This window comes from Octodon degus, unplaced genomic scaffold, assembly GCF_000260255.1.
Source record: "Octodon degus isolate 3935 unplaced genomic scaffold, OctDeg1.0 scaffold00136, whole genome shotgun sequence".
In the NCBI taxonomy this organism is placed as follows: Eukaryota; Metazoa; Chordata; class Mammalia; order Rodentia; family Octodontidae; genus Octodon; species Octodon degus.
Genome location: NW_004524712.1, coordinates 1,491,391 through 1,513,696, shown reverse-complemented (window position 1 = coordinate 1,513,696; position 22,306 = coordinate 1,491,391). Strand labels below are relative to the sequence as shown.

Sequence of the window (22,306 nt, the reverse complement as noted above, 5' to 3'; positions counted from 1 at the left end):
CCACCGTCTTTCTAGCATCCGAGGGAGGCAGTGGGCACATGTGTGGATGTGTGGCCATCAGATCAAGCTTGTTTCCAATCCTGCCCTAGCTAGCGACTGCTGGGCCGCCTGGATGTGTGACTTTGCCTTGGGGGGCCTCGTCTGGGAAAGGGGGTGATGCCTCCTTGCTCCTGCCCTGCTGTGAGGATGGCTGTGCCTTTCGTGGGGCGCGGCAGGGGATCTGTGCTTCCAGGGCCTTGCCTCAAGGCTTCCCCAGTCTGCTCATGTGTCTGTCTGCTCTGCTAGGCTGGAGGACCATTGAGGGTAGGGACGCAGTCTTGTCTGTGCTGTCCCAGCCCCAGGTCTGACGTGGAGAATACAGAGAGTAACTGCATGCAGGAGTAACCAGAGGGAGGTAGGCCTTCCTGGTAGACGCTACCTTGATAGCTATCCTTTTATCTTCTTGACCCCAAATGCCTCTGGCCACAGTGGAGAAAGCCACCACCCCTGACACACACTGATTGAAGCCATGCCCTCCTTAGACCTGGATTTAAATTTGGTCTGTCTGCCTGTGGGATTTGGGCAAATTACACAACTTTTCTGATCCAGGGTCTTCGTCTATAAAGTAGGACTAACTATGTCTTAGGAAGGGTTTGTAGGAATAAGGTAAGTGTGGCAAAGCAGCTGGCGCTTGCTAGATACTCTGTGACTGTCAGGAGCCCTGAACAGAATCCACATGTGCTGCAGCCCTGGCTCTGGGGTTCTGCCTGTGTGAGCATGGAAGCCTGGTCTATATGGCTCCTGAGAAAACAGGGTTTAGGGCAGAGAAGGGGGCTGAAGTAGAGTGGAGACTGGCACTGCTAATTGCTGTCACCTTGGGCAAGTGCCTCAGCTCCCCGTGCCTCAGTTTGCCTATAAGGTGCAAATGGAGGTCATAATATATGTTTCCAAGGTGACCATAAGACTATATATATGGGAGAGAACGCTACAAGCAGTGGATGCTCAACACACTGCTTTTGGTTTCTAGTCCTTGCTTTCTGTGTGCTGGAAGTGGAACCCCATGCCTTGGCCGCCCTAAGCAAGTGCTCTGCCACTGAGCCACACACTGAGCCCCTAGGGTACTTTTCTTCTTTTTTTCCTATTCTCTTCTTTCTTTTTCTTTTTTGTTTATGTATTTGTTACAGTGTCTCACTACGCAGCCTGGACTTGTAGTGATCCTCCTGTTTTCAGCCTTCCCAGCTCTGGGATTACAGGCATATGCCACCATGCCTGGACTCAGTCGCTGGCTTGGTGTGCCCCAGGGGCGGGACTGGCGCGGCATGTGGGACCAGGGATCGAACCCTGGTCCCTGAGCTTGCCAAGTCAGGTGCTTAATCTGCTGAGCTATTCCTAGAATACTTTTCAGCCTGTTGTACTGGAGACTGAATCCAGGGCCTTTGGGCTGAGCCACATCTTCAATATTATTTCTAACTTTTGAGAGAGTGTTTCACTAAGTCACTAAGGTGCCCACGCTGGGCTTGAGCTTGTGGTTCTCTTGCCTCAGCCTCCCCCAGAGCTGGGGAGCAGGCTTATACGGGCACAGCCCCTGAAAGCACTTTTAAATCTCCCTTCTGTCAGTCTTTGCCTAGGAAACCAAACCCAACCCTAGTTAAACCCCGCCTGGCAGGCTCAACAGCCACACTTTTCCCTCTACAGTTGTGTTCTCTGTGACTGTCACAGCCACGTACTTCTCTCAGGTCCCTTTGCAGCGATACCTACACCTGTGCCCCTTCCACACAGACATTTCCCACCTGTGGTACAGAGCATGAACTGCTGCGGGGGGGGGGGGCGCAGGCTGGGTGGGGGCGGGGCAGTGTATGCAGCTAGCAACTGGCCCTCCCTCTGATGCTGGGGCAACCTGTCCTGGGTCAGGTTTCTGGCAACCAAAACATCCAGGAAGCTGGGAGGAGGTCAGGGCTTGAAGCCACTGGGCATCAGGTTTGACCTGGACAGGCGGAGGCAGTGGCAGGTACCGCCAGTGCTGGGAGTGCTGCAAGCCTGAGCCTGGTTCATGGATGCCCCGCAAGAGGGTACACACCCTGCCCCTTATCCGGTGCTCCACCAGGCTGTACTGCTTTGGGCTTCCCCAACACACCAGGGGCTCATCTTCAGGCCTTTGTGCCCAATGCCACCTCTGCAGGGAGTGTCCTCATTTGCCCTTTCAACCAGCTGGAGCCCCAGCACTCCAAGAAGCCTTTTTGGTTCCTCATAGTCCACAGGCCCAGGCAGCCTCGGCCCCGCCTCATTTCCATCCTTGTCCAGTCACCCAGGACACGTCAGGGATCTCTTTCTGACTACAAGGCCTGATTTCCTGGCTCCTGTGCCTTGCTCTGGTGTGTTTGTTAAATGACTAAATGATAGACTGCAAGAGGGAATGAATGATTGATAAAGATGAGAGAGGCAAAAGAGGGGTCCTTAAAGTATCCCCAACACATCAGCACCGGGAGAAGGACTGGCAGCAGAGCCAGGCAGCCACGACAGCTCCAAGGAGCTCTTGGGATAGCAGGCCTCAGCGTCCCCAACCCCTCTATACCAGATCACGGCTCCACCTGGACAGGCCTGCCTGACACAGGATGGTTATTCAGTGGCGCGCGAAGGAGCCTCAGTGACTCAGCGGCAGAAGTGTTAGCAGCTCACCAGGGTCCCTGGGGCCCAGCTGCATGTCCCTGGGTGTTGCTGGCTGTGTTTCCTTTTTCAGCTTTGTGCAGTTTCTGGGAACTAACCGCTCTCCACCCTGCCCACCTGCCCTCGAAGGGCCCTCACTTTTGTCATACTCCCAACAGACCATGTGTGCACGGGACTGCAGGGGTTCTTAGCTGGAAACACACATTTGCTACGCCGATTATGTTCCTGAGCAGAAGCAATTAAAGATGCCTGCCCTGGGCTGCTGGAGTTGTGTGCAGAATGAAGAGCGAAGATGGGGCATGGTTGGTGCGGGCAGGAAACCCCACTCCACCTTCATAGCTGCACTCTTACTGACCCAGAGAGGCAGGAGGGAAGAAAACACTCTCATTTTCCAGTGAGGACTCTAGGGCCCAGATGGACCTTTAGCTCCTCTGGGGCGAGAACTCCATTAGCTCTGTGTCTTGGGACAGAGCAGGAAGCCTGCAAGACCCGAAGGAAGTGCTCACTGTTGGTCAGATGGATGGAGGGGGGATGGGAGGGTGCTGAGCCTGGCAGTGGTGGTGTGTGCTCATGACCCCAGTAGCCTGGAAGGCTGGGACAGGGGACCTGGGCCAACTCAGACGCTGTCTCCAAATAAAAACATAAAAAGGGCTTGGAATATAACTCAGTGTGAAGGTCCTGGGTTCAATTCCCACTGCCATCACCAGTGAATAAATAAACTAAAAAGGGGCCAGGGAAATGGCTTAGTAGAATAAGCACTTGCCTGGCAAATGCAAGGGCCTGAGTTCAATCCCTGGTTCCACCCTTCCTCCCCGAAAAAAAAAAAAAAAAAAAAAAAAGAAAAGAAAAAGAAAAAAAAGTGCTGAAATTATGTGCTTAAATTTGTGTCATTCATCCCCACCAGGTCCAGGGCCAGGCTTAGCATTTCTGAATTTCTGCTGGGTTGAGTCACGCTGCTCTTTTCTGGACCCCCAACTCCAAGGGCAATAGCCTCCTTGGTCCCTAGCAGCCCAACACCCTCCTGCGGGGCCGCCCAGCTCTGGGGAGATGGCACGGAAGGGGAGGCGAGGCTGTGAAGCACTCCTCAGCCCTGCCACCGACTTGGGTCACCTGTTCCCCAGTTTATTTTAGGCTGTTGACTATTTTTGTGGCTGTCACAGCACTTGTCCTGCTTGGAGACTGAGAGGGCAGACAATAAGATCTCTGTGTTTTGGAAACTATCAGAATTAAGGTAGTGAGTTCATTAAAGGACACCTAGACTGTGGCGTGGGGTCCCTTAGGAGCCTCAGCATCCTGGGGCCAGCCCCCATCCATCCCTACAGAGGGCACAGAAAGGCTGGGGGTGGACCTGGAGGTTGTCATCACCCTTAAACAATGAACAATGCTGGAGTCCAGGGATCTGTCCAGTTTAAAGACATGGGTGGCCCAAGCAGGCAGGGAGAGAGGTTACCACACACAAAGGGAAGAAAGGCTAGCAGAAAAAAAAAAAGAGGAGTCTGTTTTGATGAGTCAAAGCACAGGAAGGTGGGTCCTCCCCAGGGTCCCTGGGGTGTTGCCCCCAGGGGCAGAGGAGCAGTCAATCACAGCCACAGAAAAGGCTTAGGAGAACTTTCAAAGTGGCTGAATGAACTCTATTGCTGCAAAGCGAATGTTGTTTCACAGGCAGCTGAGCAGAGCCCCCTGCAAGGCAGGAGCTCTGGGCCTTAAAGAGATGAGAGGAATGTAAACGAGTGTGAAAACATCTGAACGGCCTCTGCCTGGCCCAGCTGCATGCCTGCTCGGAGGCCATTCACAGCCAGGGGCCCCAGCCACCCCCTTGGCCTCCAGTTAATGAAACCAGCATGGGGATCCTAATGACTGATCAAAGCCCAGCCAGCTTCCCAGGATGGCACTGGGCCCTCCTGGAGTGGGAGAGGTGAGCAGATAGGGACAGAATAAGGTACTTGGAGGGGAAGGAGGGACTCGTCTAGGTCACCCTGTGTCCAGACCTGGCCTTAGCCTTGCCCTGGCAGAGTGACACCTCACATCACCTGCTCTCAGATCTGCAAACGTGACTCTCTTGGGCTTTGGGACACCATTCCCCTCACCCTGAGACAGCCTGGAGGATGGAATAGTACGGGAATGTGGCTTTGTGCCAAAGGGACCCAAGAAAATGCTTGCCTTCCTTTTGGAGCAAACATCCCATACTGGGCTGAATCTTGGTCTGCCTTGCTTTCTGGTCAATAAAGTCCACCATTAGTGTTAAGGCTCTTTGTCTTTTTTTTTTTTTTTTTTTTTTTTGAGACAGGGTTTTGCTGTGCAGTTCAGGCTGGCCTTGAACTCACTTGGTAGCCCAGGCTGGCCTCAAACTCACAACTCACAGCAATCTTTCTGCCTCATTCTCCCTAGTACTGGTATTACAAGTAGGTGCAACCATGTCTGACCTTGCCAAAGCTTTCTGGATATTTGCTAGTTCAAGTCACACTAAATAAACACCTCACTACCTATCAATTTGTTCTGAACTGCCCTACTCACATCCACAGGGACTGTGCCTATGGGGTCAGACCAGCATCTATCAGGAGCCCTGTATTCTCATGCATCCTGCCTTGCTGGGGACACGCAAACAGAACTCACTGGACAGATACACACTAGACCAGGTGAAATGCGTCTCACCTACAAGCCAGGACACAGCTATTGTACACACTGCTGGCAAGTGTGTACACTCTTTGCAGAAGAGGGGGACATGGGACTCGGCCCCAGGTCGGTAAGAGCGGGGTGGGAGGTTGTCTTTGTTAGTAAATCTCGGTGGCTTCATGGAGATGCTGCTAGGGCTGCAGAAAGGAGAACCTGGCTTGGTGGACGCTGACGTCCCCGGACAGCATTTCCGAGGTGGAGAGAGAATACATGAAGGAAGGTAGATAGATGATGCCTAGGAGCAAGAGGGTGGTGGCGAGCATGAATAAGAGCGAAGGGAGCAACTCAGGGGGTCCCACTGGAGTGAGTGGGGTGCTAGGGCACTGGAGGAGGGGTTCTAAAGGTCCAGCTGACAGTGAGGGCCAGGCCCACTGAGGCAGAGTTGCAGGACAGAAAGGGGGTGATACAAGGACTGACACAGTGTACCGGGCTGACAGTAATACACAGCCAGCTCATCTCTGTGTCTCTCTGGAGACAGTGTTTTCATTAAATAACCCTTGCGGGACTGCATGATATTTGGCAACTCACTCCTACTTATTCAGGACTTCAAGAGAGGACTCAGCTCCAGTATGCTGCAAGGGAGGTGCTTCTGCTGGACAGTAGAGGGCGCTGCGGCCTTACCAGAATTTGTCAGGAAGCCGCCAGAAGGAGGAAGTAGTCTACAGGAAGGGTCCCAGAGGGTTATTGCTTTTGCACTTCCTCAATAAACGATTGGTCTTGGTTGCGCAATAAACACAGAGTGATGTCCTTATGAGAAATCACTGTTTCCCCTGGCTGGACTGAAACAGACCTGAGCGGTAGAAGGCAGTAGCCATCATGCCGCTTGGCCTATGCCCAAATAGCAGGGAGCCATAACCATTAATGCTGCTCTACTAAAATGGGAAGGAAAAAAGTCTCCCTCATTCTTAATAATTTTATTCCCCAAACTTTAAAAAATGAAATTGCCAAGTTAAGGACTTGCCTTGAAAAAAATTCTAATTTATTATGAAGAAGGTCCGGGACTTGGGAATTTTTTTTAATGCAGATTCCTAATTTTCCAAAGTGACACTCTCCTGTGCATTTGAATAGATTACGTTCAGTATTCCTAGCCCTTAGCACAACGGGAACATTATTAAAATGATTGCAAGGGTCTCAGAGGAAGGGCTCCACTTCTCTCTTCCTTTCTCATTTTTGGGGACTTCATATCAGACTGCCCATTCCCTGCCTGTGGAAGAGGCTGGTTTTCTGAAGAGGGGATGTACAGATGTGCTCAGCTGTGCAGCCCGGAGGAAAGTCACACGGGGGCCAGAGGTCGTGGGATTAGACCTGAGGGTGTGAGGAGGGAGTGGACTGCTTCCAGAGGGCTCATTTAGGATGCGATTCCCTGTGTCCCTGACCTGCTCCTCTTAGTCTGCACATTCCTGGGGGGGGGATAACCCCGAGTGTTCCAGAGCAGCAGGCTCCTTAGGATAATGGCACTGGGGTGGGGGAACGGAGCAGAGCCTTCTCCTGGGGAGCTGGGTGGGCTCTGGGAAGTAGAGAGGGAAGCAGGAAGGAAGGAGGAGCCGCGCAAGTTTCCAAGTCCTCCTGTACCAAGGGTCAGTGAGCAGAGCACAGGAAGTGCCTCCGAGAGAGCACTTGTAGCCTGAAAGAATGCGTGAGGGGCTCTCAGGGCCAGGCGACCTCAAAGGTCCCTCCCTCCCCAGTGGGAAGCCTTCGTTCTGGGGCCTCACCCCGTCCTCTCCTCACCCACCCCACCCCTGCTCTAGCTCTGCACCTGCAGCTCCTTATCCAGATCCCCTTTTTCGGGAGTCAGCCTGGCCGCAGCAAGGCCAGTGGCAACTCAGTCACAGCCTGGCAGCGTAGCCAAGGTCACGAAGACCTCACAGCCTTGGCCTGGGCACTTCCTGGCAGTCGCTGTGTTCCTGGATCGCTAGGGTTACGGACAGACGCACAGCTTCCACGGGGCAAATGATCCCTCTGGTGCAGGTGAGGATATATAGTGCAGACCAGGCACGTCGCACAGAGCAGCCTCAGGACAGCCCTGACATTCTGGCTTCTGCTTGAGCTCCTTCTGTTCCCTGAAGGCCGGAGCAGCTCGGAAGCAGTGGGCCCCTTATGGCTCCGTCCTCTCCCTTGGCAGCTGGGATTTATTCACCCAGCTGTATGCTGAGAATTAAATTAGGCTCCTGGATCAGCATTCTTGGAGGACACAGGCCCTTGCTGCGGCTCTCCGGCTAATCCCACTGAGCCAAAAGTTCTCCCAGTTGCTGGAGCAGGCAAAGCAGAGAGGAACAGGAGGAAGGAAGCAGCGGCCCTCAGCTGTGCCCATCCAGAGCTCCCTGACCTCTGTGCTCGCCCTCGTACGTCCTTGAACCTTGGCATTACACTCACCACGGGCTAAACTGAGGAAGTATCCCCACTCTGTTCTCTCTTCCCCTTGTAGTTAGGAAAGCAGGGTGTAGTTATAGGAGAAAAAGCCCAAGTTCCTGCCTCCTAATTCCTCAGAGGTGTGGGCTCCTAACAGTGGCTGAACAGATAGGGAACCAGGTCTGCAGCTAGGGAGGAAGGCTGGGCTTTTGTCCCCTGGGCTTCCTCTTTGTCATTTTTCTCATATCCACCAGTTAAGAGTTCCTTTGGAACTTCAATTCTGGGATCTGGGACCTAGAAGGATGTGTCTCCGTAGAGTGCAGATGTCTGGAAGCTTCCAATCAAAGGCCAAGTCCAGCCCTGCAGTCCTTAGTGGGCGGAGCTGTGGCCGGCAGGGCAGAGGGCTTGCTGCACTCGAGCCTCGCTTGGGGCAAGAGCACGAAGCTGCTGCTGCCTGGGAGGCTGGGGATTCCAGGATCTGGGCTGGATGGCCAGTGCAGGACGAGCGCCTTTGGGAGAGAAGTCAAGGTGGTCACTCTGCAGAGTGGCCCCACATCAGCTGGTCATTTCAAGGGAGCAGGGGGATGCCAAGGATGGGGATGGCAGCTACTCTAAGCTCAGAGTAGCCTGGAAGCACCAGGGCCACACGCCCTCAGGTGGCAAGTCTCCCCCTTTCTCGCTTGCATCTTAACACTTTCTGCTGCACAGATAGTCCTGGAAGTCTGTGAGAAAGGCTGCACTTGAAATGCTAATGAGCAAGGGAACCTGGGAAGGTGGGAAAGGCCTCTCTGGAGAGGAGCGGGGAGGCCTGACACACAGTAGGCACTTTCTGCACAGGGGTTCAAGAATGCGTGAACATTCTAGTGGGTGCATTTCAATGGCAGGTGCTCAATAAATAATTATTGGATTAATATTGACCCAAGAGACCAGAGTAGAGAGAACAAGACAACATGAAGGTAAAGGTCAGAGAACAGAGCCTTTGTACAAAGGATCAGCTGTAGAACTCAGGCTCTCGAAGATTGGAGGGCATGTGTGGGCGCCCCAGGGGAAAAGGAACTGAAAAGGGATGCGGCTGTCTCCAGGACTGCAGGAGCCCATGCAGAAGTGCCAGCAGTTTCCAGGAGGGGCAGAGGGACAGGACAGGGCCACAGTGAGAAGACAAAGCCCAGGAGGGGGCGTGCCCTGTGCCGGACTTGCCACCAAGGGCTGGTCTCAGAAGCACCTGACTGCTGAGAGCTGGGAAGCAGAGAGGAGGAGCTGCAGTGTGGCTAGCAAGGGAGAACCTGGATAGGTAGAAGCCCAGTAAGAACAGAGACTCTTCTAGGCCGGCCAACAGGAACCGGAAGTTTCCAAGCACTCCAAGGCAGACTCTACTTATACCTTGTGCCTGTGTCTCAAGTTGGATTTTACCCTGACCATGACAAAGGGATTCAGCTGCACTCTCTGTGGTCTGCAGGGTAGAGGCAGGTGGGCAGTCTATGACCACTACCTCAGGTAATGACCCTGCCTGGGGAGGGAATTACCCAAGCAGGGTGTTCTGTGGCAGGCCATGAGTCCCTTCAGGAGTCTGTGTTTATGGGACTCCCTGCAGTTAGTCCCCCAGGGGCAGTCCTGGCCCTGCCCATTGTCCTGGAATAACCCTGCTTCCCGCCCATGGGCTTCCCAAGGCCACCACACTCCCTCCCAGCGTCTTTCTTCCCTGGCACACTCACCTGTGGGCTGTCCTGGTAGGGTGGGGGAGGGACATTCTGCGTGGCCATCATTGTCAGAGCTGGGGCTGGGGAGGCATGTTGCATCATGGGATTGATTCACATCAAGGATCTGTGGGCAGGAGAGAGAGGCCACAGTGTTAATGCCATGGAGCAAGCGCAGGTCCAGGAACCAACCAGTGCCACGTGTTTTTCAGCCTGGGACACCTGGACTGACAGGATATAGCAAGGGCAGGAGGCCTGCAGGGGAACAAAGCAGAACTCAGGGGAAAGGCCGGTGGGGAGCGGCTTGCTCTGCTATTTTGACTTGAAAGAAACAATATTCAAATCATATGTAAAACAACCTGTGCCCCTGCAGCGATGCTTTACTCAGCAACAGCTCTGGCCTGGTTTGTGTGCCCTCCGTGGCCTGTGGCTGGGCAGGGTGGCTAGGCTGGTGGCAGTCTGGAGGGATTGGAGGCTATTTGGATACGCTCCTTCCTGACCCAGCCTAGGACAGCCCTGAGCCTCATCCTGACCCCTCAGGACAAGGGTGTTCCTTGGCAGGCACACTGTTTCCTGAATGTATGGAGAGGCCCCCAAGCCAGGTTCTCCAAACCCAGATCCTTTTGCCTGAGTGTGCTCATCACACCCCCTAGTGGTGGAGCAGGATATGAGATGCTGGCCCTTCCGACAGCAGCTCAGGCATGGCCAGTGACCGGCTGGAGAAGGGCTTGGGGAGGGCAAGAGGCAAGGGGACAGTAGTCACCTCTGGGTTTTTGGGTGTCGGCTATGACTCCGGCACTTCCTTTAGCCTGGCATCAGTATAAAACCACAGGCACGTGGGGCCAGAAGAGCTGTCAGAGCCACGTGGTTGGCTTGCCTCTTACAGAGGAGATAGCGGGGTGTGTGTGTGTGTGTGTGTGTGTGTGTGTGTGTGTGTGTGTTCCACATCTGCTCCATTGTATCATACATCCGCACACCATCAGTCAAGGAGCTCTCCATGGGACTCCACAGTTTCCTCAAACTAGAATGTGGTTCGGTAAGTGAGACAGCCAGGCAGCACCCCCCAAGGAAACAGAACGCGCGAGAGCCCCTGAGCTATGGCAGATGCCCTGCCATAGTTAGAAGCAGAAGCCACAGCTATGTGCTGATACAGGGCAGTCCATCACAGCGGGAGAGTCCTGAGAACGCCTGCGGCCCTGTCTCCTGTAGGGAGGTGCGGATGCGCTCCAAGTCTTTGGAGTCAACTCCCTCCCTTCTCTCTGAGGGCACTTGGGGGCCTCCATCAGCCGGCCCTCCCCAGGGACTTTCTAAGGGTCCATATTCCCAAACTCAGGGGGAAACTGAGGGTGTGGCTACTAAATAAAAGGGTCAGTCCCCCGGGCCCTGTGTGTGTGTGTGTGTGTGTGTGTGTGTGTGTGTGATGTTCTCTTGGCTATTTTCAGAGAGGTGAGGAAATTTCCACCCTGGCCTGACCTGAGTCTCCAAAGTACTAGGCCCACAAATGCACGCACAAAGCAGTGGAAATTCATGTTTCATTCAGTAGATGTTTTATCACGTATCAGCTGCGTGCAGGGAACGGTTTGAGGGGCTGAGGCAGGATGGATGAATGAAACCAGGTCTTCTCTCCAGAGAGTGTGGTTGGTAGAGGGAGGCAATATGCTGACAGAAAAGAAGGTACGACGGAGGTGTTGGAGTGTGTGGTGGCTTTTCCTGTGTGGTGCAGGTCCATCGGACTCCGCCTGTGCCTCTCCTTATACAGTACAAGCAGGATATTCTGTGACAGATGCAAGCAAGCTGTCACCCATCTTACCCATTGTGGGCACAGAGATCCACACTTTCACTTTTTCATAGGTGCTCAGTAGGGAACCACAAAGGGAGGTGGGCAGTCTCTCCCTCCAGGTAGGCGAATTACTAGTACGAAGGCTTATTTTCATTCAGGGGCTTCCATACTGGAAGAAGGGGGTGTTCAGTGCCAGGGACTGTACCTAGGGTCTCCTTGAGCCATCCAGGCAAGTGTTCCACCACTGAGCTACACCCTCAGCACAGATACAGATTTCTTGAGACATTAAAACTTCCAGAGTTAAGAGTTGGAAATATTAAACCGGATGTGGAATCGCCCCCTTTTGGACCCTGAGAGAACAGAGGAAGTAGGGATATTTGGATGGTGTTTTAGGCCCGGCCTTTCGGACCAGTACTTTGGATGGAGACTGAGGGTCAGGATTCCGGGTCCCTTCCTCGGGGCACCAATCCTAGACGCTCATTGGGTAGGAAACGCGAACGGCTGCAGTTCCGAAAGTTCCCAGAAGAGGGAGCCTGGGGGCAGAGTTACGGCTGGAGCCGCATTTTGAAAGGTTTTTTTTTTTTTTTTTTTTTTTTTTAAATCTCCCTTGTTGGGGTAACTGGTTCCCCTACACCCTGGGTTTGGGTCTTTTGGTAACTTCATTCCGAAAAATGAGAAATTCGTAGCGAAGGCAAAGCAAAGAAAACACAATGAGGAGGATTTGGACTAAACAGAGGAGTCTTTAATCCACATTCTTTTGTTCACTGTCAAGTGAAGAGGGGGCAGGGTCAGTTGAGAGGCGCTGTCCTTAGACACAGTCAGGGCAGCCCTCTCTGGGGACGGTAGGGGCCCCTGAGTGGTCTGCCCCCAGAGACAGCCATCCATGAGGCTGAGACCCGTGTCAGCCTGCAGCGTGCTGGGCTGTGCCGGAGCCAGACCCCGCTCCGCCTGGGCACAGGAACACGCGCTCCGCCGGGCACAGGAACACGCGCGGCGTTCTGAAGACGCAGGAGGCCCCTGCCCCTCCCCCTCCGGGGTCACCACAGGCCACAAGGCCACGGGCCCATTGCCCTCCAGGGGCTTCTCCTGCAGGAGAACAGGAGGCCTTTTCAACAGGGGCTTAGGTTTCTTTCTCTGCTCAGTGGGACACGGAAGCCTCTGGCAACTTGACACCGGGGAGATCAGCGGCACCCACTCCGGAGGCTGACTGTGTCCTCCCGTCCTCCACCCACGCGTGAACCCCCCGGGGGGCGAGGCGGGCGTGCACATCTCGGAGAGGAGCCCAGGGGTCTGATGATCCTGCCAGGGACTGCGCTGAGGCTCTAGGGCCTGGCTGTGGGGTCCCCTGGACACTGGGCCATCCGTGCCCTTGGGGGAGACCAGCCCTTGGCGCACCTTCTTTGGGAGCAGGGAAGGAAGGGCGGGCCTGACCGCCAGACTTTTGTCAGGGGCCCTAGGGGGCCCTGGCCCTGGCCAGGGGCCCATCTTTTTGACACTTGATACCATGGCATTCACGGGAGCAAAGCCAAGGCTACAAATGGAGGGCACACGAGGTACACTCACAGCGAGGAAGTACCCCATCCAGGACAGGCTCATGTTTAGAGTGTATTTTTTTAAGTGCTCAAAACCTTTATCATATGACAACTATGAGGGAGAAAAGAGAAACTAGTGCCACACCCAACTCCACTATGATATCCAAGAGAAAATAATGTGTCACAGGTATTATTAAAAGAAGCTGAAGATGACATTTTACAGAGCTTGGGAGCCAGGGGAGGCCTCAAGGGACTGGAAGAGGATGAGGGACACAGGAGGGCACTCTGTTAGGAAACAGCCCAGGGACATGGGTCCTCCTCCATCCCTTCAGCTCCAGCTCCCCCACTCTGCTCCAGGAGGACCTGGTGGAGCCCCAAAGCCAGCATGTTGACAAACAGGCTTAGGAAAAAATGCCAAGCTCGTTAGAAGGAGCTCATTAGGACTTGTTGACATGAAACCCATTAGACCAATTAACATTCCATTAACAGCCTAGGGCACCAAGGGGTTAATGCTGCCGGGCAATAATTAGGCCAGGGTGCCAGGGTTGGGGCTCAGGGCCTTCAGGATGAGAAACAAAGCCTAATTGGGAATGGTCTGGACAGCTGGCCCAAGAGCATTAGTCCCTGGCCCCTGATCCTAGCAGCCGCTAAACTGTATCCGGAGCTGGGGTCTGAGAGGGTGGGAAGAGCCAGCATTCCGCCACCCCACCCACCACCTGCTTCACGCTGCAGACTGGGCTGGCACAGGGGCAAGGGAGAGGGGACACTTCCACCCTCTCCAGTCCTGTGCTCTTCATCCAGGGACTCTCCCCCTCCCCATTTCTTGTCTGCTTCTTTCCTAGAAAAGTAACTCTTCTATCTTCAGGGACTGGTTTTCTTCGATGTTATCCACTCTTAGGAGAAAAAACAAACAAACAAACAAACAAACAAACCTGGAAAAGCTAGAACTTTGAGGCCTTGGAGCTAATGTGTCCCAGGAGTGCTGCAGTCAAGGGAAGGGGCTAGGAGAGCAGTCCTGGGTCTCCCTTGCTCTCTCCCCTTTCCTCTGCTTCTCCTCAGAGCCCTTCTCCTCTGCCCTAAAACATACACACATGCGTACATGCACACAGACTGTTAGTGTTTTCATGATTTTCCTTGCCATAGCACAAGTAGAGGCCAGGGAAGCCCCTTGCTAGGGCTCGGTCTCAAGCCCCCCTCCCCATGAACTCAAATGGTCAAGAGTATTCATGAGGTCACCCCCAACTTTCAGTCCTAAGGTGGAGCCTGTGTTTACAGTCCCTGAGGCTGGATTCCACGCCCAGTAGAAGCTGCCACTTCTCTGTGGCTCATATAGGTCTCTTTCCCCCTTGCGCTGCAGAACAAAAGGATTTCCCCAGAATACTCCCAACGTCTTTGCCCACAGCGCTCCACACATGCTCACTGAGTTGAATGCCAACAGTTAGATGCAACCTCGTTCCAAGGGCCAGCCATCCCTTCTCTTCTCTTCCTCTGTCTTGTCTTGGCTCATTTGTAAGTGGGGAGGGGTCTTCCCTACCCCGTCCCATCCCCAAGCCAGCTCTTCTTGCACAGCTGCCTAAATGAAGTTATGACGTCTGGACAGATTTGCATGACACTGAAATGACACAGTGTGCCAGCAGGAAGGGTCGAGAAGCTGCATTAGTAACCTGTCTGGGTTCAACTCCCTCTGGGGCAGTCACCTCAGCCCAGGGGAGATCCCCCTTTCTTTTTCTTTCCCTGCCAACCTCATCCAGTCCCCTTCACCAAAACGGCCTGTAGGTGGTGTCGCAGGGCCCTGTTTAATTGCATTATATAATCTAACCTGTTTACTAAATCATGTAATTGGTCGCCTTAGGATTTACAGCTTCAGATGTGTATGGAGAATTGGACTTTGAGTCAAATTTAAAAACAAATAAAAGTGAGAGGCAGCTGTTGCTGATAGTGCGATATTCATCTTTTGGAAACAAATTCACCCCAGTGCTATAAATTATGCCTGGAAAAAAAGTGTTGTTAGTGGGAAGGAATTGGCTAGGTCTCTTCTGCTGGCAACTCAGAGCGATGAATCTTGAAATAACGGTGTCAACCTGTCACTGATTTCATGTGACTCTGGATTTATCTAAAGAAATGCAGGCGTGCGGGTGCGTGCGCGCACACACATACCCCCCACAGGTCTCTTTGCAGAGCCCAGACAGGGCTGGAACTCACACTCTGAAAGCTCAGTGTCTCCAGGAGCATCCTGGTCCCCCTGCAGTTGGAAGCAGGAAGCTACTGCTGAGAACTGGGGGACAAGGATGAAGTCAGTTACAGGTACAGGATGGAGAAAGATGGAGTGGAGAGAGGGTGCACAGGGAAGGGGGCTGGAAGATTTCAAATATGAGCAGGGATTTTACCCCCAAATCAATTTTTCTGAATGAAATGTTTTAAATGGGGGGGGGGAATAAAGGGTCCTTGAGATGGGGGCTAAGGAAGGGTGGGAAGACAGCCAGGCACCCTGCAAACACACCACACCTCCCAGCTTAGCAGGCACTGAGCTGGTGGGGGAGGGTAGGAAGAAGCACAATGGCCTGAGACTTCAGGTGGCAGGGCTGTGGGGCCCAGGAGGTGTTGCCTTCTCTCTGTGTGTGCATCTGCCTCTGTCTCTCTTCCTCTCTCCCTCTTGTGGTCAAGTAGGGGCCTTGGAACCAGACCATACCTATGTCTGTGTCATCAAGGAAAGAGCTGGGGGAGGAACGGAGCAGAACTTGCACTCGGTCCTGACCCTCTTGCTGAGTGTGTCCTTAGCCTGGTTGACAAAGGGTCAAAAATGAGCATCACCATTACAGGGCCCCAGGACACACCGCGCCTGACGCAGAGCCCAGGCCCCTGTAAGATGTCATAACCAGGAAGACAACTTCCCTAGTGCCTCACTGGCTCCCTTCTGGAACAGTCAGTGGAAGCAGAGATGACAACCCAGGTGACTGGCCACCCATAGCTCTCAAAGCCGTCATTGGCTGCCTTTGTGACACACCTACTTGGAAGGTGGTGCCAAGTCGTGTCCTGGTATCATGACGTTGGTCTCCAGGGAACAGCATGGAGCAGGGTGGATGCCAATCTGAGCTCTGCCTAGGACTCTTGAAAATCTCCCTTCCCTTCTTCATCAGCTCTTAACTGCCACAGGGAGGGAAGGGGCTTTGTGACAGGCCCCTCCCTGCTCCTGACCCAAGGAGTGCCTGTGGGGCTACTCCCAAAGGCTTCCCTCCTCAAGGCTGTTTTACTGCCTGCTCTTTATTCGGAATAGCATGTCCCCGTGTGGATGAGCACACAGGTCATTTATGCACATTCACTCATGACCCAGCCTAGACATGCGCATGAGCTTGCTCAAAAACCCCCTGTGGTCCTATTTTCAAGGGTCTCCCCCTCTTTCCCTCTCTCTACCCTCATGGCTGTTTTACTGCTCACTCTTTATCTGGAATAACGGGCTCCTGTGGAGACGGCAGGGAGGCCATGTATGCATACCCGTTTATGACTCAGCCTAGAGATGAGCACACCCATCGTTTCCCGAGCCGGGTCTGTCTGCAGTGTGTGCTGTGGTTATCACCCATCCTCCTTAGCTTCCTCTGGGTCCACCTTTGTGTGGGTTTGTGCAGGGGGAGGCTTAGTGGTCACAGAAAGGTGAGCATCTGACTATGCAGTGTTTGGGGACAGAACTCTACTTCCGGTTAGGAGCAGCTCTGCTGGCAATGACAGGCCCCTTCTTCATCCTTAGCCCCTCATTCCTCTCAGGGCAGAACTTGTCTCCCTTGAACTCCAGCCTGGCCAGGTTTCCAGAGAGAGACCTACCATCTTGCCTGGCTGCTGAGAGCTGGCCCACTGCCCTGACTCCTGGGTGTCCCGGCACCTCAGGGCCCAGAGTTCCAGGGCTACTGCCTTCCTGCCTTTCCCCTCTGGCTAGGCTCTCAGCTTGGCTTCCAGCTTCTCCACGCCAGGACCTCAGAGTGGTAGAGCCCCGCTCGCCTCTGCACCTTGCTGTCACACCTTTGTTGGCTTCAAAAAGCTGCTGATATATTTTACAAACTGAAACAGCAATTTAATTCCCCCTGATAGCGGCAATTGTCCATTAGCTCTTCCTACCGAGGAGCTTAACAATAATTCCTTTCATCCAACTGCTTGCTTCTTCTTGATCTGAGAAGCAATCCCATAAATAGCAAGAGTTTTCACATTACTCTCCCCCTCCAGCTTTCAGCATTTTGATGAAGATTCTCATCTCTTCTTTAAGCACTTTATAACTTGGCAATTTTTCCCCTTTTGGTTCCTTTAAACAAAATAAAACAAACAAGAGAAGAAGCTTGGCTGTAAGGGGAGACACAGCCTGCACCCTTCTCACAGGGGCCAGGGTGGCTGCAGTGACCCCAGAGGAGCTCCATCTGCTGAAAAGTGGGCGCCGCTCTGTTCCAGAGGGGCGCTGGCCGGGTCTGAACCTATGCTCGCCCACAGTTGGATTCTGCTTTGGCCGTTAAGTTTGGCTCACAGCCTTTCCCCTTCCAAGAGGCCCCTCTCCCTGTCATACCTCAGAACCAAGAGCTGGGGGGTCCCCAAGTGCTGTCCTCCCTGGGGCCTGTTGCTCTGGTTCCTGCCCACTACCTGACAGCTGTCTGACCCAGAATGAGGGTTCTGCCCTAGCTCCCTCCTCCTTGGGCCTCTTTCTGGCTTTCCAAAACAACGTGAGTGGGAGATGGGGGAGATACAAGCAGAGAGACAAGGTGGTCTTCAGTTATGTCTTTTCTTTCAAACACTGAGACAGCTATAGTGACAGGGCTAGAGGAGGGCCTGTGACCTCTTCTGTGGGGTGGCAGTCAGGGTGGATTCCTCCCAGGAGCCCCGCTCTGGTCCCCCGAGGCACGGTCACGTGCTCCCTTGTCTGCACACACACACACACACACACACACAGAAACAAACCTAAAAAAGAACCCAAGGACTGAAGTCTACCTCAACAAACCTGATGCCCAGGTTTATTACTATTTGTGGAGAGCTGACAGTAGCTGCTGCTCAGGAGCTGAGCTGAGAAAACAACACAGGCCCAGCCCCTGAGGCTCACAACTCAACAGAGACAGACAAACAGCTCGGACGGAGGGATGCTGGGGATCCTCCAGAAGAGGGGCCAGGCGGACCCCCCTGTGCCCTGCTCACCCCGCCCCTCTTCCTGCATTGGAATGAGTGCTTGCTGGAAGAGGGGAACAATGGGAAAGCAGATGCAGGGGCTGGGAAGGTATAGGCAGAGAGAAGCTGGGCCGTGCGGGTCGGCAGAGGCAAGGGACTCAGCCCATCATCGGCGACAGTCCCAGCATTTCTGGGACCCAGGGGCTCCACAGGGTCAGCCAGGTCCCTTTCCTCTCTGAGAAGGCTGGAACCATATTCTCTGGGTGGACAAGCCCCACGTTCCAAATCTTCCTCCACGAAAAAAATAAAATGACTAAGAGCCAGAGTTGTGGAAGCAAGTGGTCTCTGGACTAGGTAACTTTGTCACCGAAAATCTACTTGTCCCCAGGCAATGGGTGACTTCCCTGGGGTTTTTGTATGGCCCATGTAATGCTCATAAGATCCAGGAGAGGCTGGGGTGAAGCCTGTGATCAGCTGGAGGATGAAAGGCCCCTGGCCACGCTCCCTCTCCCTCTGTCCTCCCTGCCGGTGGGATGCGGGCGGGTTCAGTGGCGCTGTGTTCCTGACCTGTTGAAAATGCCCTGCCAAGGAAGGCCAGGTGACAGCCTTGATTTGAGAGGGAGTGATACGGAGCAGTGAGTCCATCCAGGACCCCAGACTCTCGGTCTAGCTGGGTGGACACGCCCCCTCCGACCCCACACCTTTGCTGTCTTTCTTGCCCATTAGATCAGCATTGCATATCACAAGACCGTACTCACAGCACAGTTTTCCCTTTTGAACCTGTGCTCCAAGCCCTACTCTTCCGCACGGAGCTTTCTTTCACTTTCCTTTCCACCCAGTCTTACAGAGGGTGCAGCAGCAGGATTGGTCCCTGCACACACTTCTATGTTACCGAGTGTCTCCTGCTCCTGCTCACAGCCCATCCTGCCCAGTGACCCCTAAGCTCCCCAGCACTCCAGAGCACAGCTCTGTCCAGCTTTTTCCTTGTAGGGGACACGAGCATGTGCATTATGACTTCACAGTGATGGAGCCTGAAAATATATATTGCACAGTTGCAATTCAATTTCCTTGGCTTACCATTAGGATGTAAACCAAATAAACAAGTCTGAGAGGGACAACCCGTTAAATCCTAACAGTAATTTAGGTCCCAGTGAGAATGAGTTTGTTAGTCCCTTTCCCTGGGGTGAATTGTGATGGTATTGAGACAATAATACAGGAAGACTAACGGCTGCTCCAGCCCTCCCCTCACACCAAGCCTTGTGACACGCAGACGTGGGAGTCTGCTTTCCTCAGTAATTGTGTGGCGCTGGCGCGGTGGTTGCTCCCACTCTTAGAAGGGAAGACTGAGGCTTCGAGAACCTGAGAGCATTTGCAAATGTTACACAGTCTACTGCCAGAGCCTGAATGTTTAGGGGCGAAGACAAGAAACACCAGCGGAAGATTGAGACCTTAGGAAGTGGAAGAGTCACAGCTGATGAGGAGAACAAGCTGCCAAGCTGGCCGGGCCCCCTCACCTAGGCTGACCTTTGATTTTCACATGGCCTGAATTTCTAAGAATTGCACACCTGGGCACCACTGAGTGTCTTCTGCACATCACACGCAGAAGTTGTACGCAGCTGAAGTGTAGAGCTGGGCCTTTTCCCACGGGGCTACTTCAACAATAAGTCAGTCCCTTTGTGTTGGTCCTGGTGCAGGAGAGTGGCTCCAAATTTATCTAAAAATCTTACTGCGTTTTGTTCTTATTATTTTATTTTATTTTAAAAGTAAGAATCCATTGCTTTATTTGTGTGTGTGTGTGTGTGTGTGTGTGTGTGTGTGTGTGTGGCCAGCTCAGCCCACCAGGGGGCGGGGCTGGCTGGCATGTGGTGCTGGGGGATTGAACCGCGGTCCCTGTGCTTTGCTAAGCTTGTTCTAAGTAGGTGCTTTAGACCACTGAGCCATCTCACCAGCCCATGTTCTTATTATTTTATAAAAAATGACTGAGTGGGAGATGAAGAAATGAAAGTGCTGATACCGGCGATAAGAAGTAGGGGTCTCAGGAAACATAATCCAACCAAGACAAAGATGGAAACGTTGTGCATGCTGAACGAGGCGAATCGCGAGTCTCTCGCAGACTCACTGGACTGTGTGTTCAATTAGGAAGGGAAAGAACAAATTTAAAAAATTGTGTAACTGGGAACCCAACCGAATCACGAGCTTTCGCTGTGTGGGAACAGATACACTGCCCGGGATGGACCCAGGCTGCCGCGCCCTGGCCCGCACTCAGCTGCTGGGGTGAGGCTCCGACTCCCACTGGCCAGAAACTGCTAGTGTCTCCTGGGCAGCCTGGATGAGGCGCCCTACCGGGGCTCAGGTGAGGTGGGTGGGAGAAGCACATGGTCAGTCTGCTCTCTGTGGCTGTCTCTATGTGGCTTTATTCCCTACCCCACCCATAGTTGTCCACGGGACACCTATAGTTGTGTAAAAAAAAAAAAAAAATCCCTGTTCTAGAATACAATTCTCCGTGACTCACAGAAGAAGGGGCACCTGGCTGTCTCTTTGGAAAGCCCACCCAGTTGGGCAACAGCCGTTTGCTCAAGGCAGGGCACTCTCCTTCGGCAGCGCCCCCTCCTGGTTATATCTTTGTAAGCTCTAACTTTCTCCATCTGTAGAAGTCCCTTAATTTCAGAACTTTCTCTCAGCCCAGGGAGAGCCACGCGGCAGGCTCCTCAGACAGCAATGAAGACATCTTTGCAGGTCAGCAGAAGGTTAGCACTCAGAGCCTCCAAAGCAGGCAGCAATTAGACAGAAAGACAGAGCACAGGGGCTGTGCCCCACCTCCCCCAGGCTCCTGGAGGCCTCCTGCCAGCTCCCACCTCTTCAACCTCCAGCCTTGGGAAGGGGTCTGTAGTTCTCGGGCTTCTACCAGGCAAAGCTTTACTCCTATGCTGGCCCTTCCAGCTCCACTCAGGTACAAGCAGGAGTGTTTCATATTAGCAGCAGAATACGTGAGGACTAACGACTTGTTTAAAAAGCCTAATTCCCATGGAAACTTAGGTCCCAGACTTCGCAATGGCAATTCATTTCCTGTTGAGGGTAGAAAAGCAAGCGCCTTGCCTTCAGCTGAGTCTTTGTGGGCTTGAAGTTCAAGGTTGGGCCTCTGTTTTCCCCTCTTCTTTCTCCTATAAGATGGACCTGACTTGTCATGCCAGGGAAAGGAGCACGGGGTAAAAGAGGGAGAGGAGAAGACTCTGCACAGGGGCCCCAAAGGACCAATCAGGGTGCTCTGACTTAGAACAGCCACTCATCTCCTGGGACCTGAGCGCTTGTTGCTTTGGCTCTTCCAAGGTCAGGCTGCCCAGGGAGAAGGAACGCAGGACTTGACTTCTAGACTTGGAGGTTCTGTCTAGAGTGGGTTGGTCCAGGAAGGCAGCGGGGTGTCATGGCAGATGCCACCACAGTGAGACCCTCAGCCAAAAGATTCCGCCGGGGCCTAAGCTTGCCAAGGGCCCCCCGGGCTTTCTTCTCTTTTCAGGGCCTGGCTGTCTGCTTTGGGGCAGTATGAAGGGCAGTCTGCTATCTCTTTGTCGCGGAGTTCATGAATGGGAGAGAAGGGTCTCACGCAATGGGCCGCTTGCATGATCAGGATTGTTCCTAACAGAAGCTGTGTGTGGTGAGCTCAGGGGTGTGGGGATAGGGCCGGTGGGCAGAGCAGGAGGACGAGCCCACTGCGGAATGACTGGGAAGGCCAAGGACGGCAGTCCTCGGGGGGCCACACAGGATGTGGGGGACGCTCAAGGCGCCTGGGCCAGGCCATGGTGGAGGCCACTGGCGTCACTCACTGCCCTGATCTCTACTCACTACTCTCTCTACTCAGGAACTGGCTGTTGCTTCCCAAGCCAGGAGCAGCGGGGACTCTGACTGTCCGAGAACAGCTGGGAAGTTCCTGAGCAGGAGCCAGGTCTGATTTCTTCCCTGGACGAAGGAGGAAAGTCGTCCAGGTTGATGTAGTGAGTTGGCCACGGTCCTCACTAGGTCCCGGCTCCAAGCAGCAAGCTCCACACTCACTTACTGTTTGCTACACTGCGCTGAGCAGTGGAAGCGACAGAAAGAAAGAAACAGGCAAAGGAAACAGGCGTGATAAGGACACAGCACAATGAAAGTTGCCTGGAACTGAACTCTGACTTCAGGTTTAAGAGGATCCCAAGGGCTAAGGGAAGTGAAAAGGAAGAAACACACACACACACACACACACACACACACACACACACACACACACAAAACAGGGGCCAGGGAGACAGCTCCGCAGTCTAAGCACCTGCATGGCAAGCACAAGGACCCACGTTCCATCCCTAGTACCTCATGCCATGCTGGCCCCTAACCTTGGTGTGATGGTACACGTTTATAATCCTAGCACTGGGGAGGCTGAGACAGGAAGATTATTGTGAGTTTACATTGCATAGCGAGGGTCCAGGGAGATAGCTCAGTAAAATAAGTGCTTGCCTGGTAAGCACAAGGTCCTG

At 53.5% G+C, this 22,306-nt stretch overlaps 1 protein-coding gene across 3 annotated transcripts in view; it reads right to left on the bottom strand.

Moving 5' to 3' along the window:
• Pknox2 (PBX/knotted 1 homeobox 2) overlaps positions 1-22,306 on the bottom strand; it is a 264,725-nt gene that overhangs the window by 72,897 nt on the left and 169,522 nt on the right. For all 3 annotated transcript variants that reach the window (XM_023701477.1, XM_023701478.1, XM_004641385.2), the window contains one exon: positions 9,378-9,486. In XM_023701477.1, coding sequence (XP_023557245.1) covers positions 9,378-9,464 — 87 coding nt within the window. In that variant the 5' untranslated portion in view covers positions 9,465-9,486. The remainder of the gene's footprint in view (positions 1-9,377; positions 9,487-22,306) is intronic.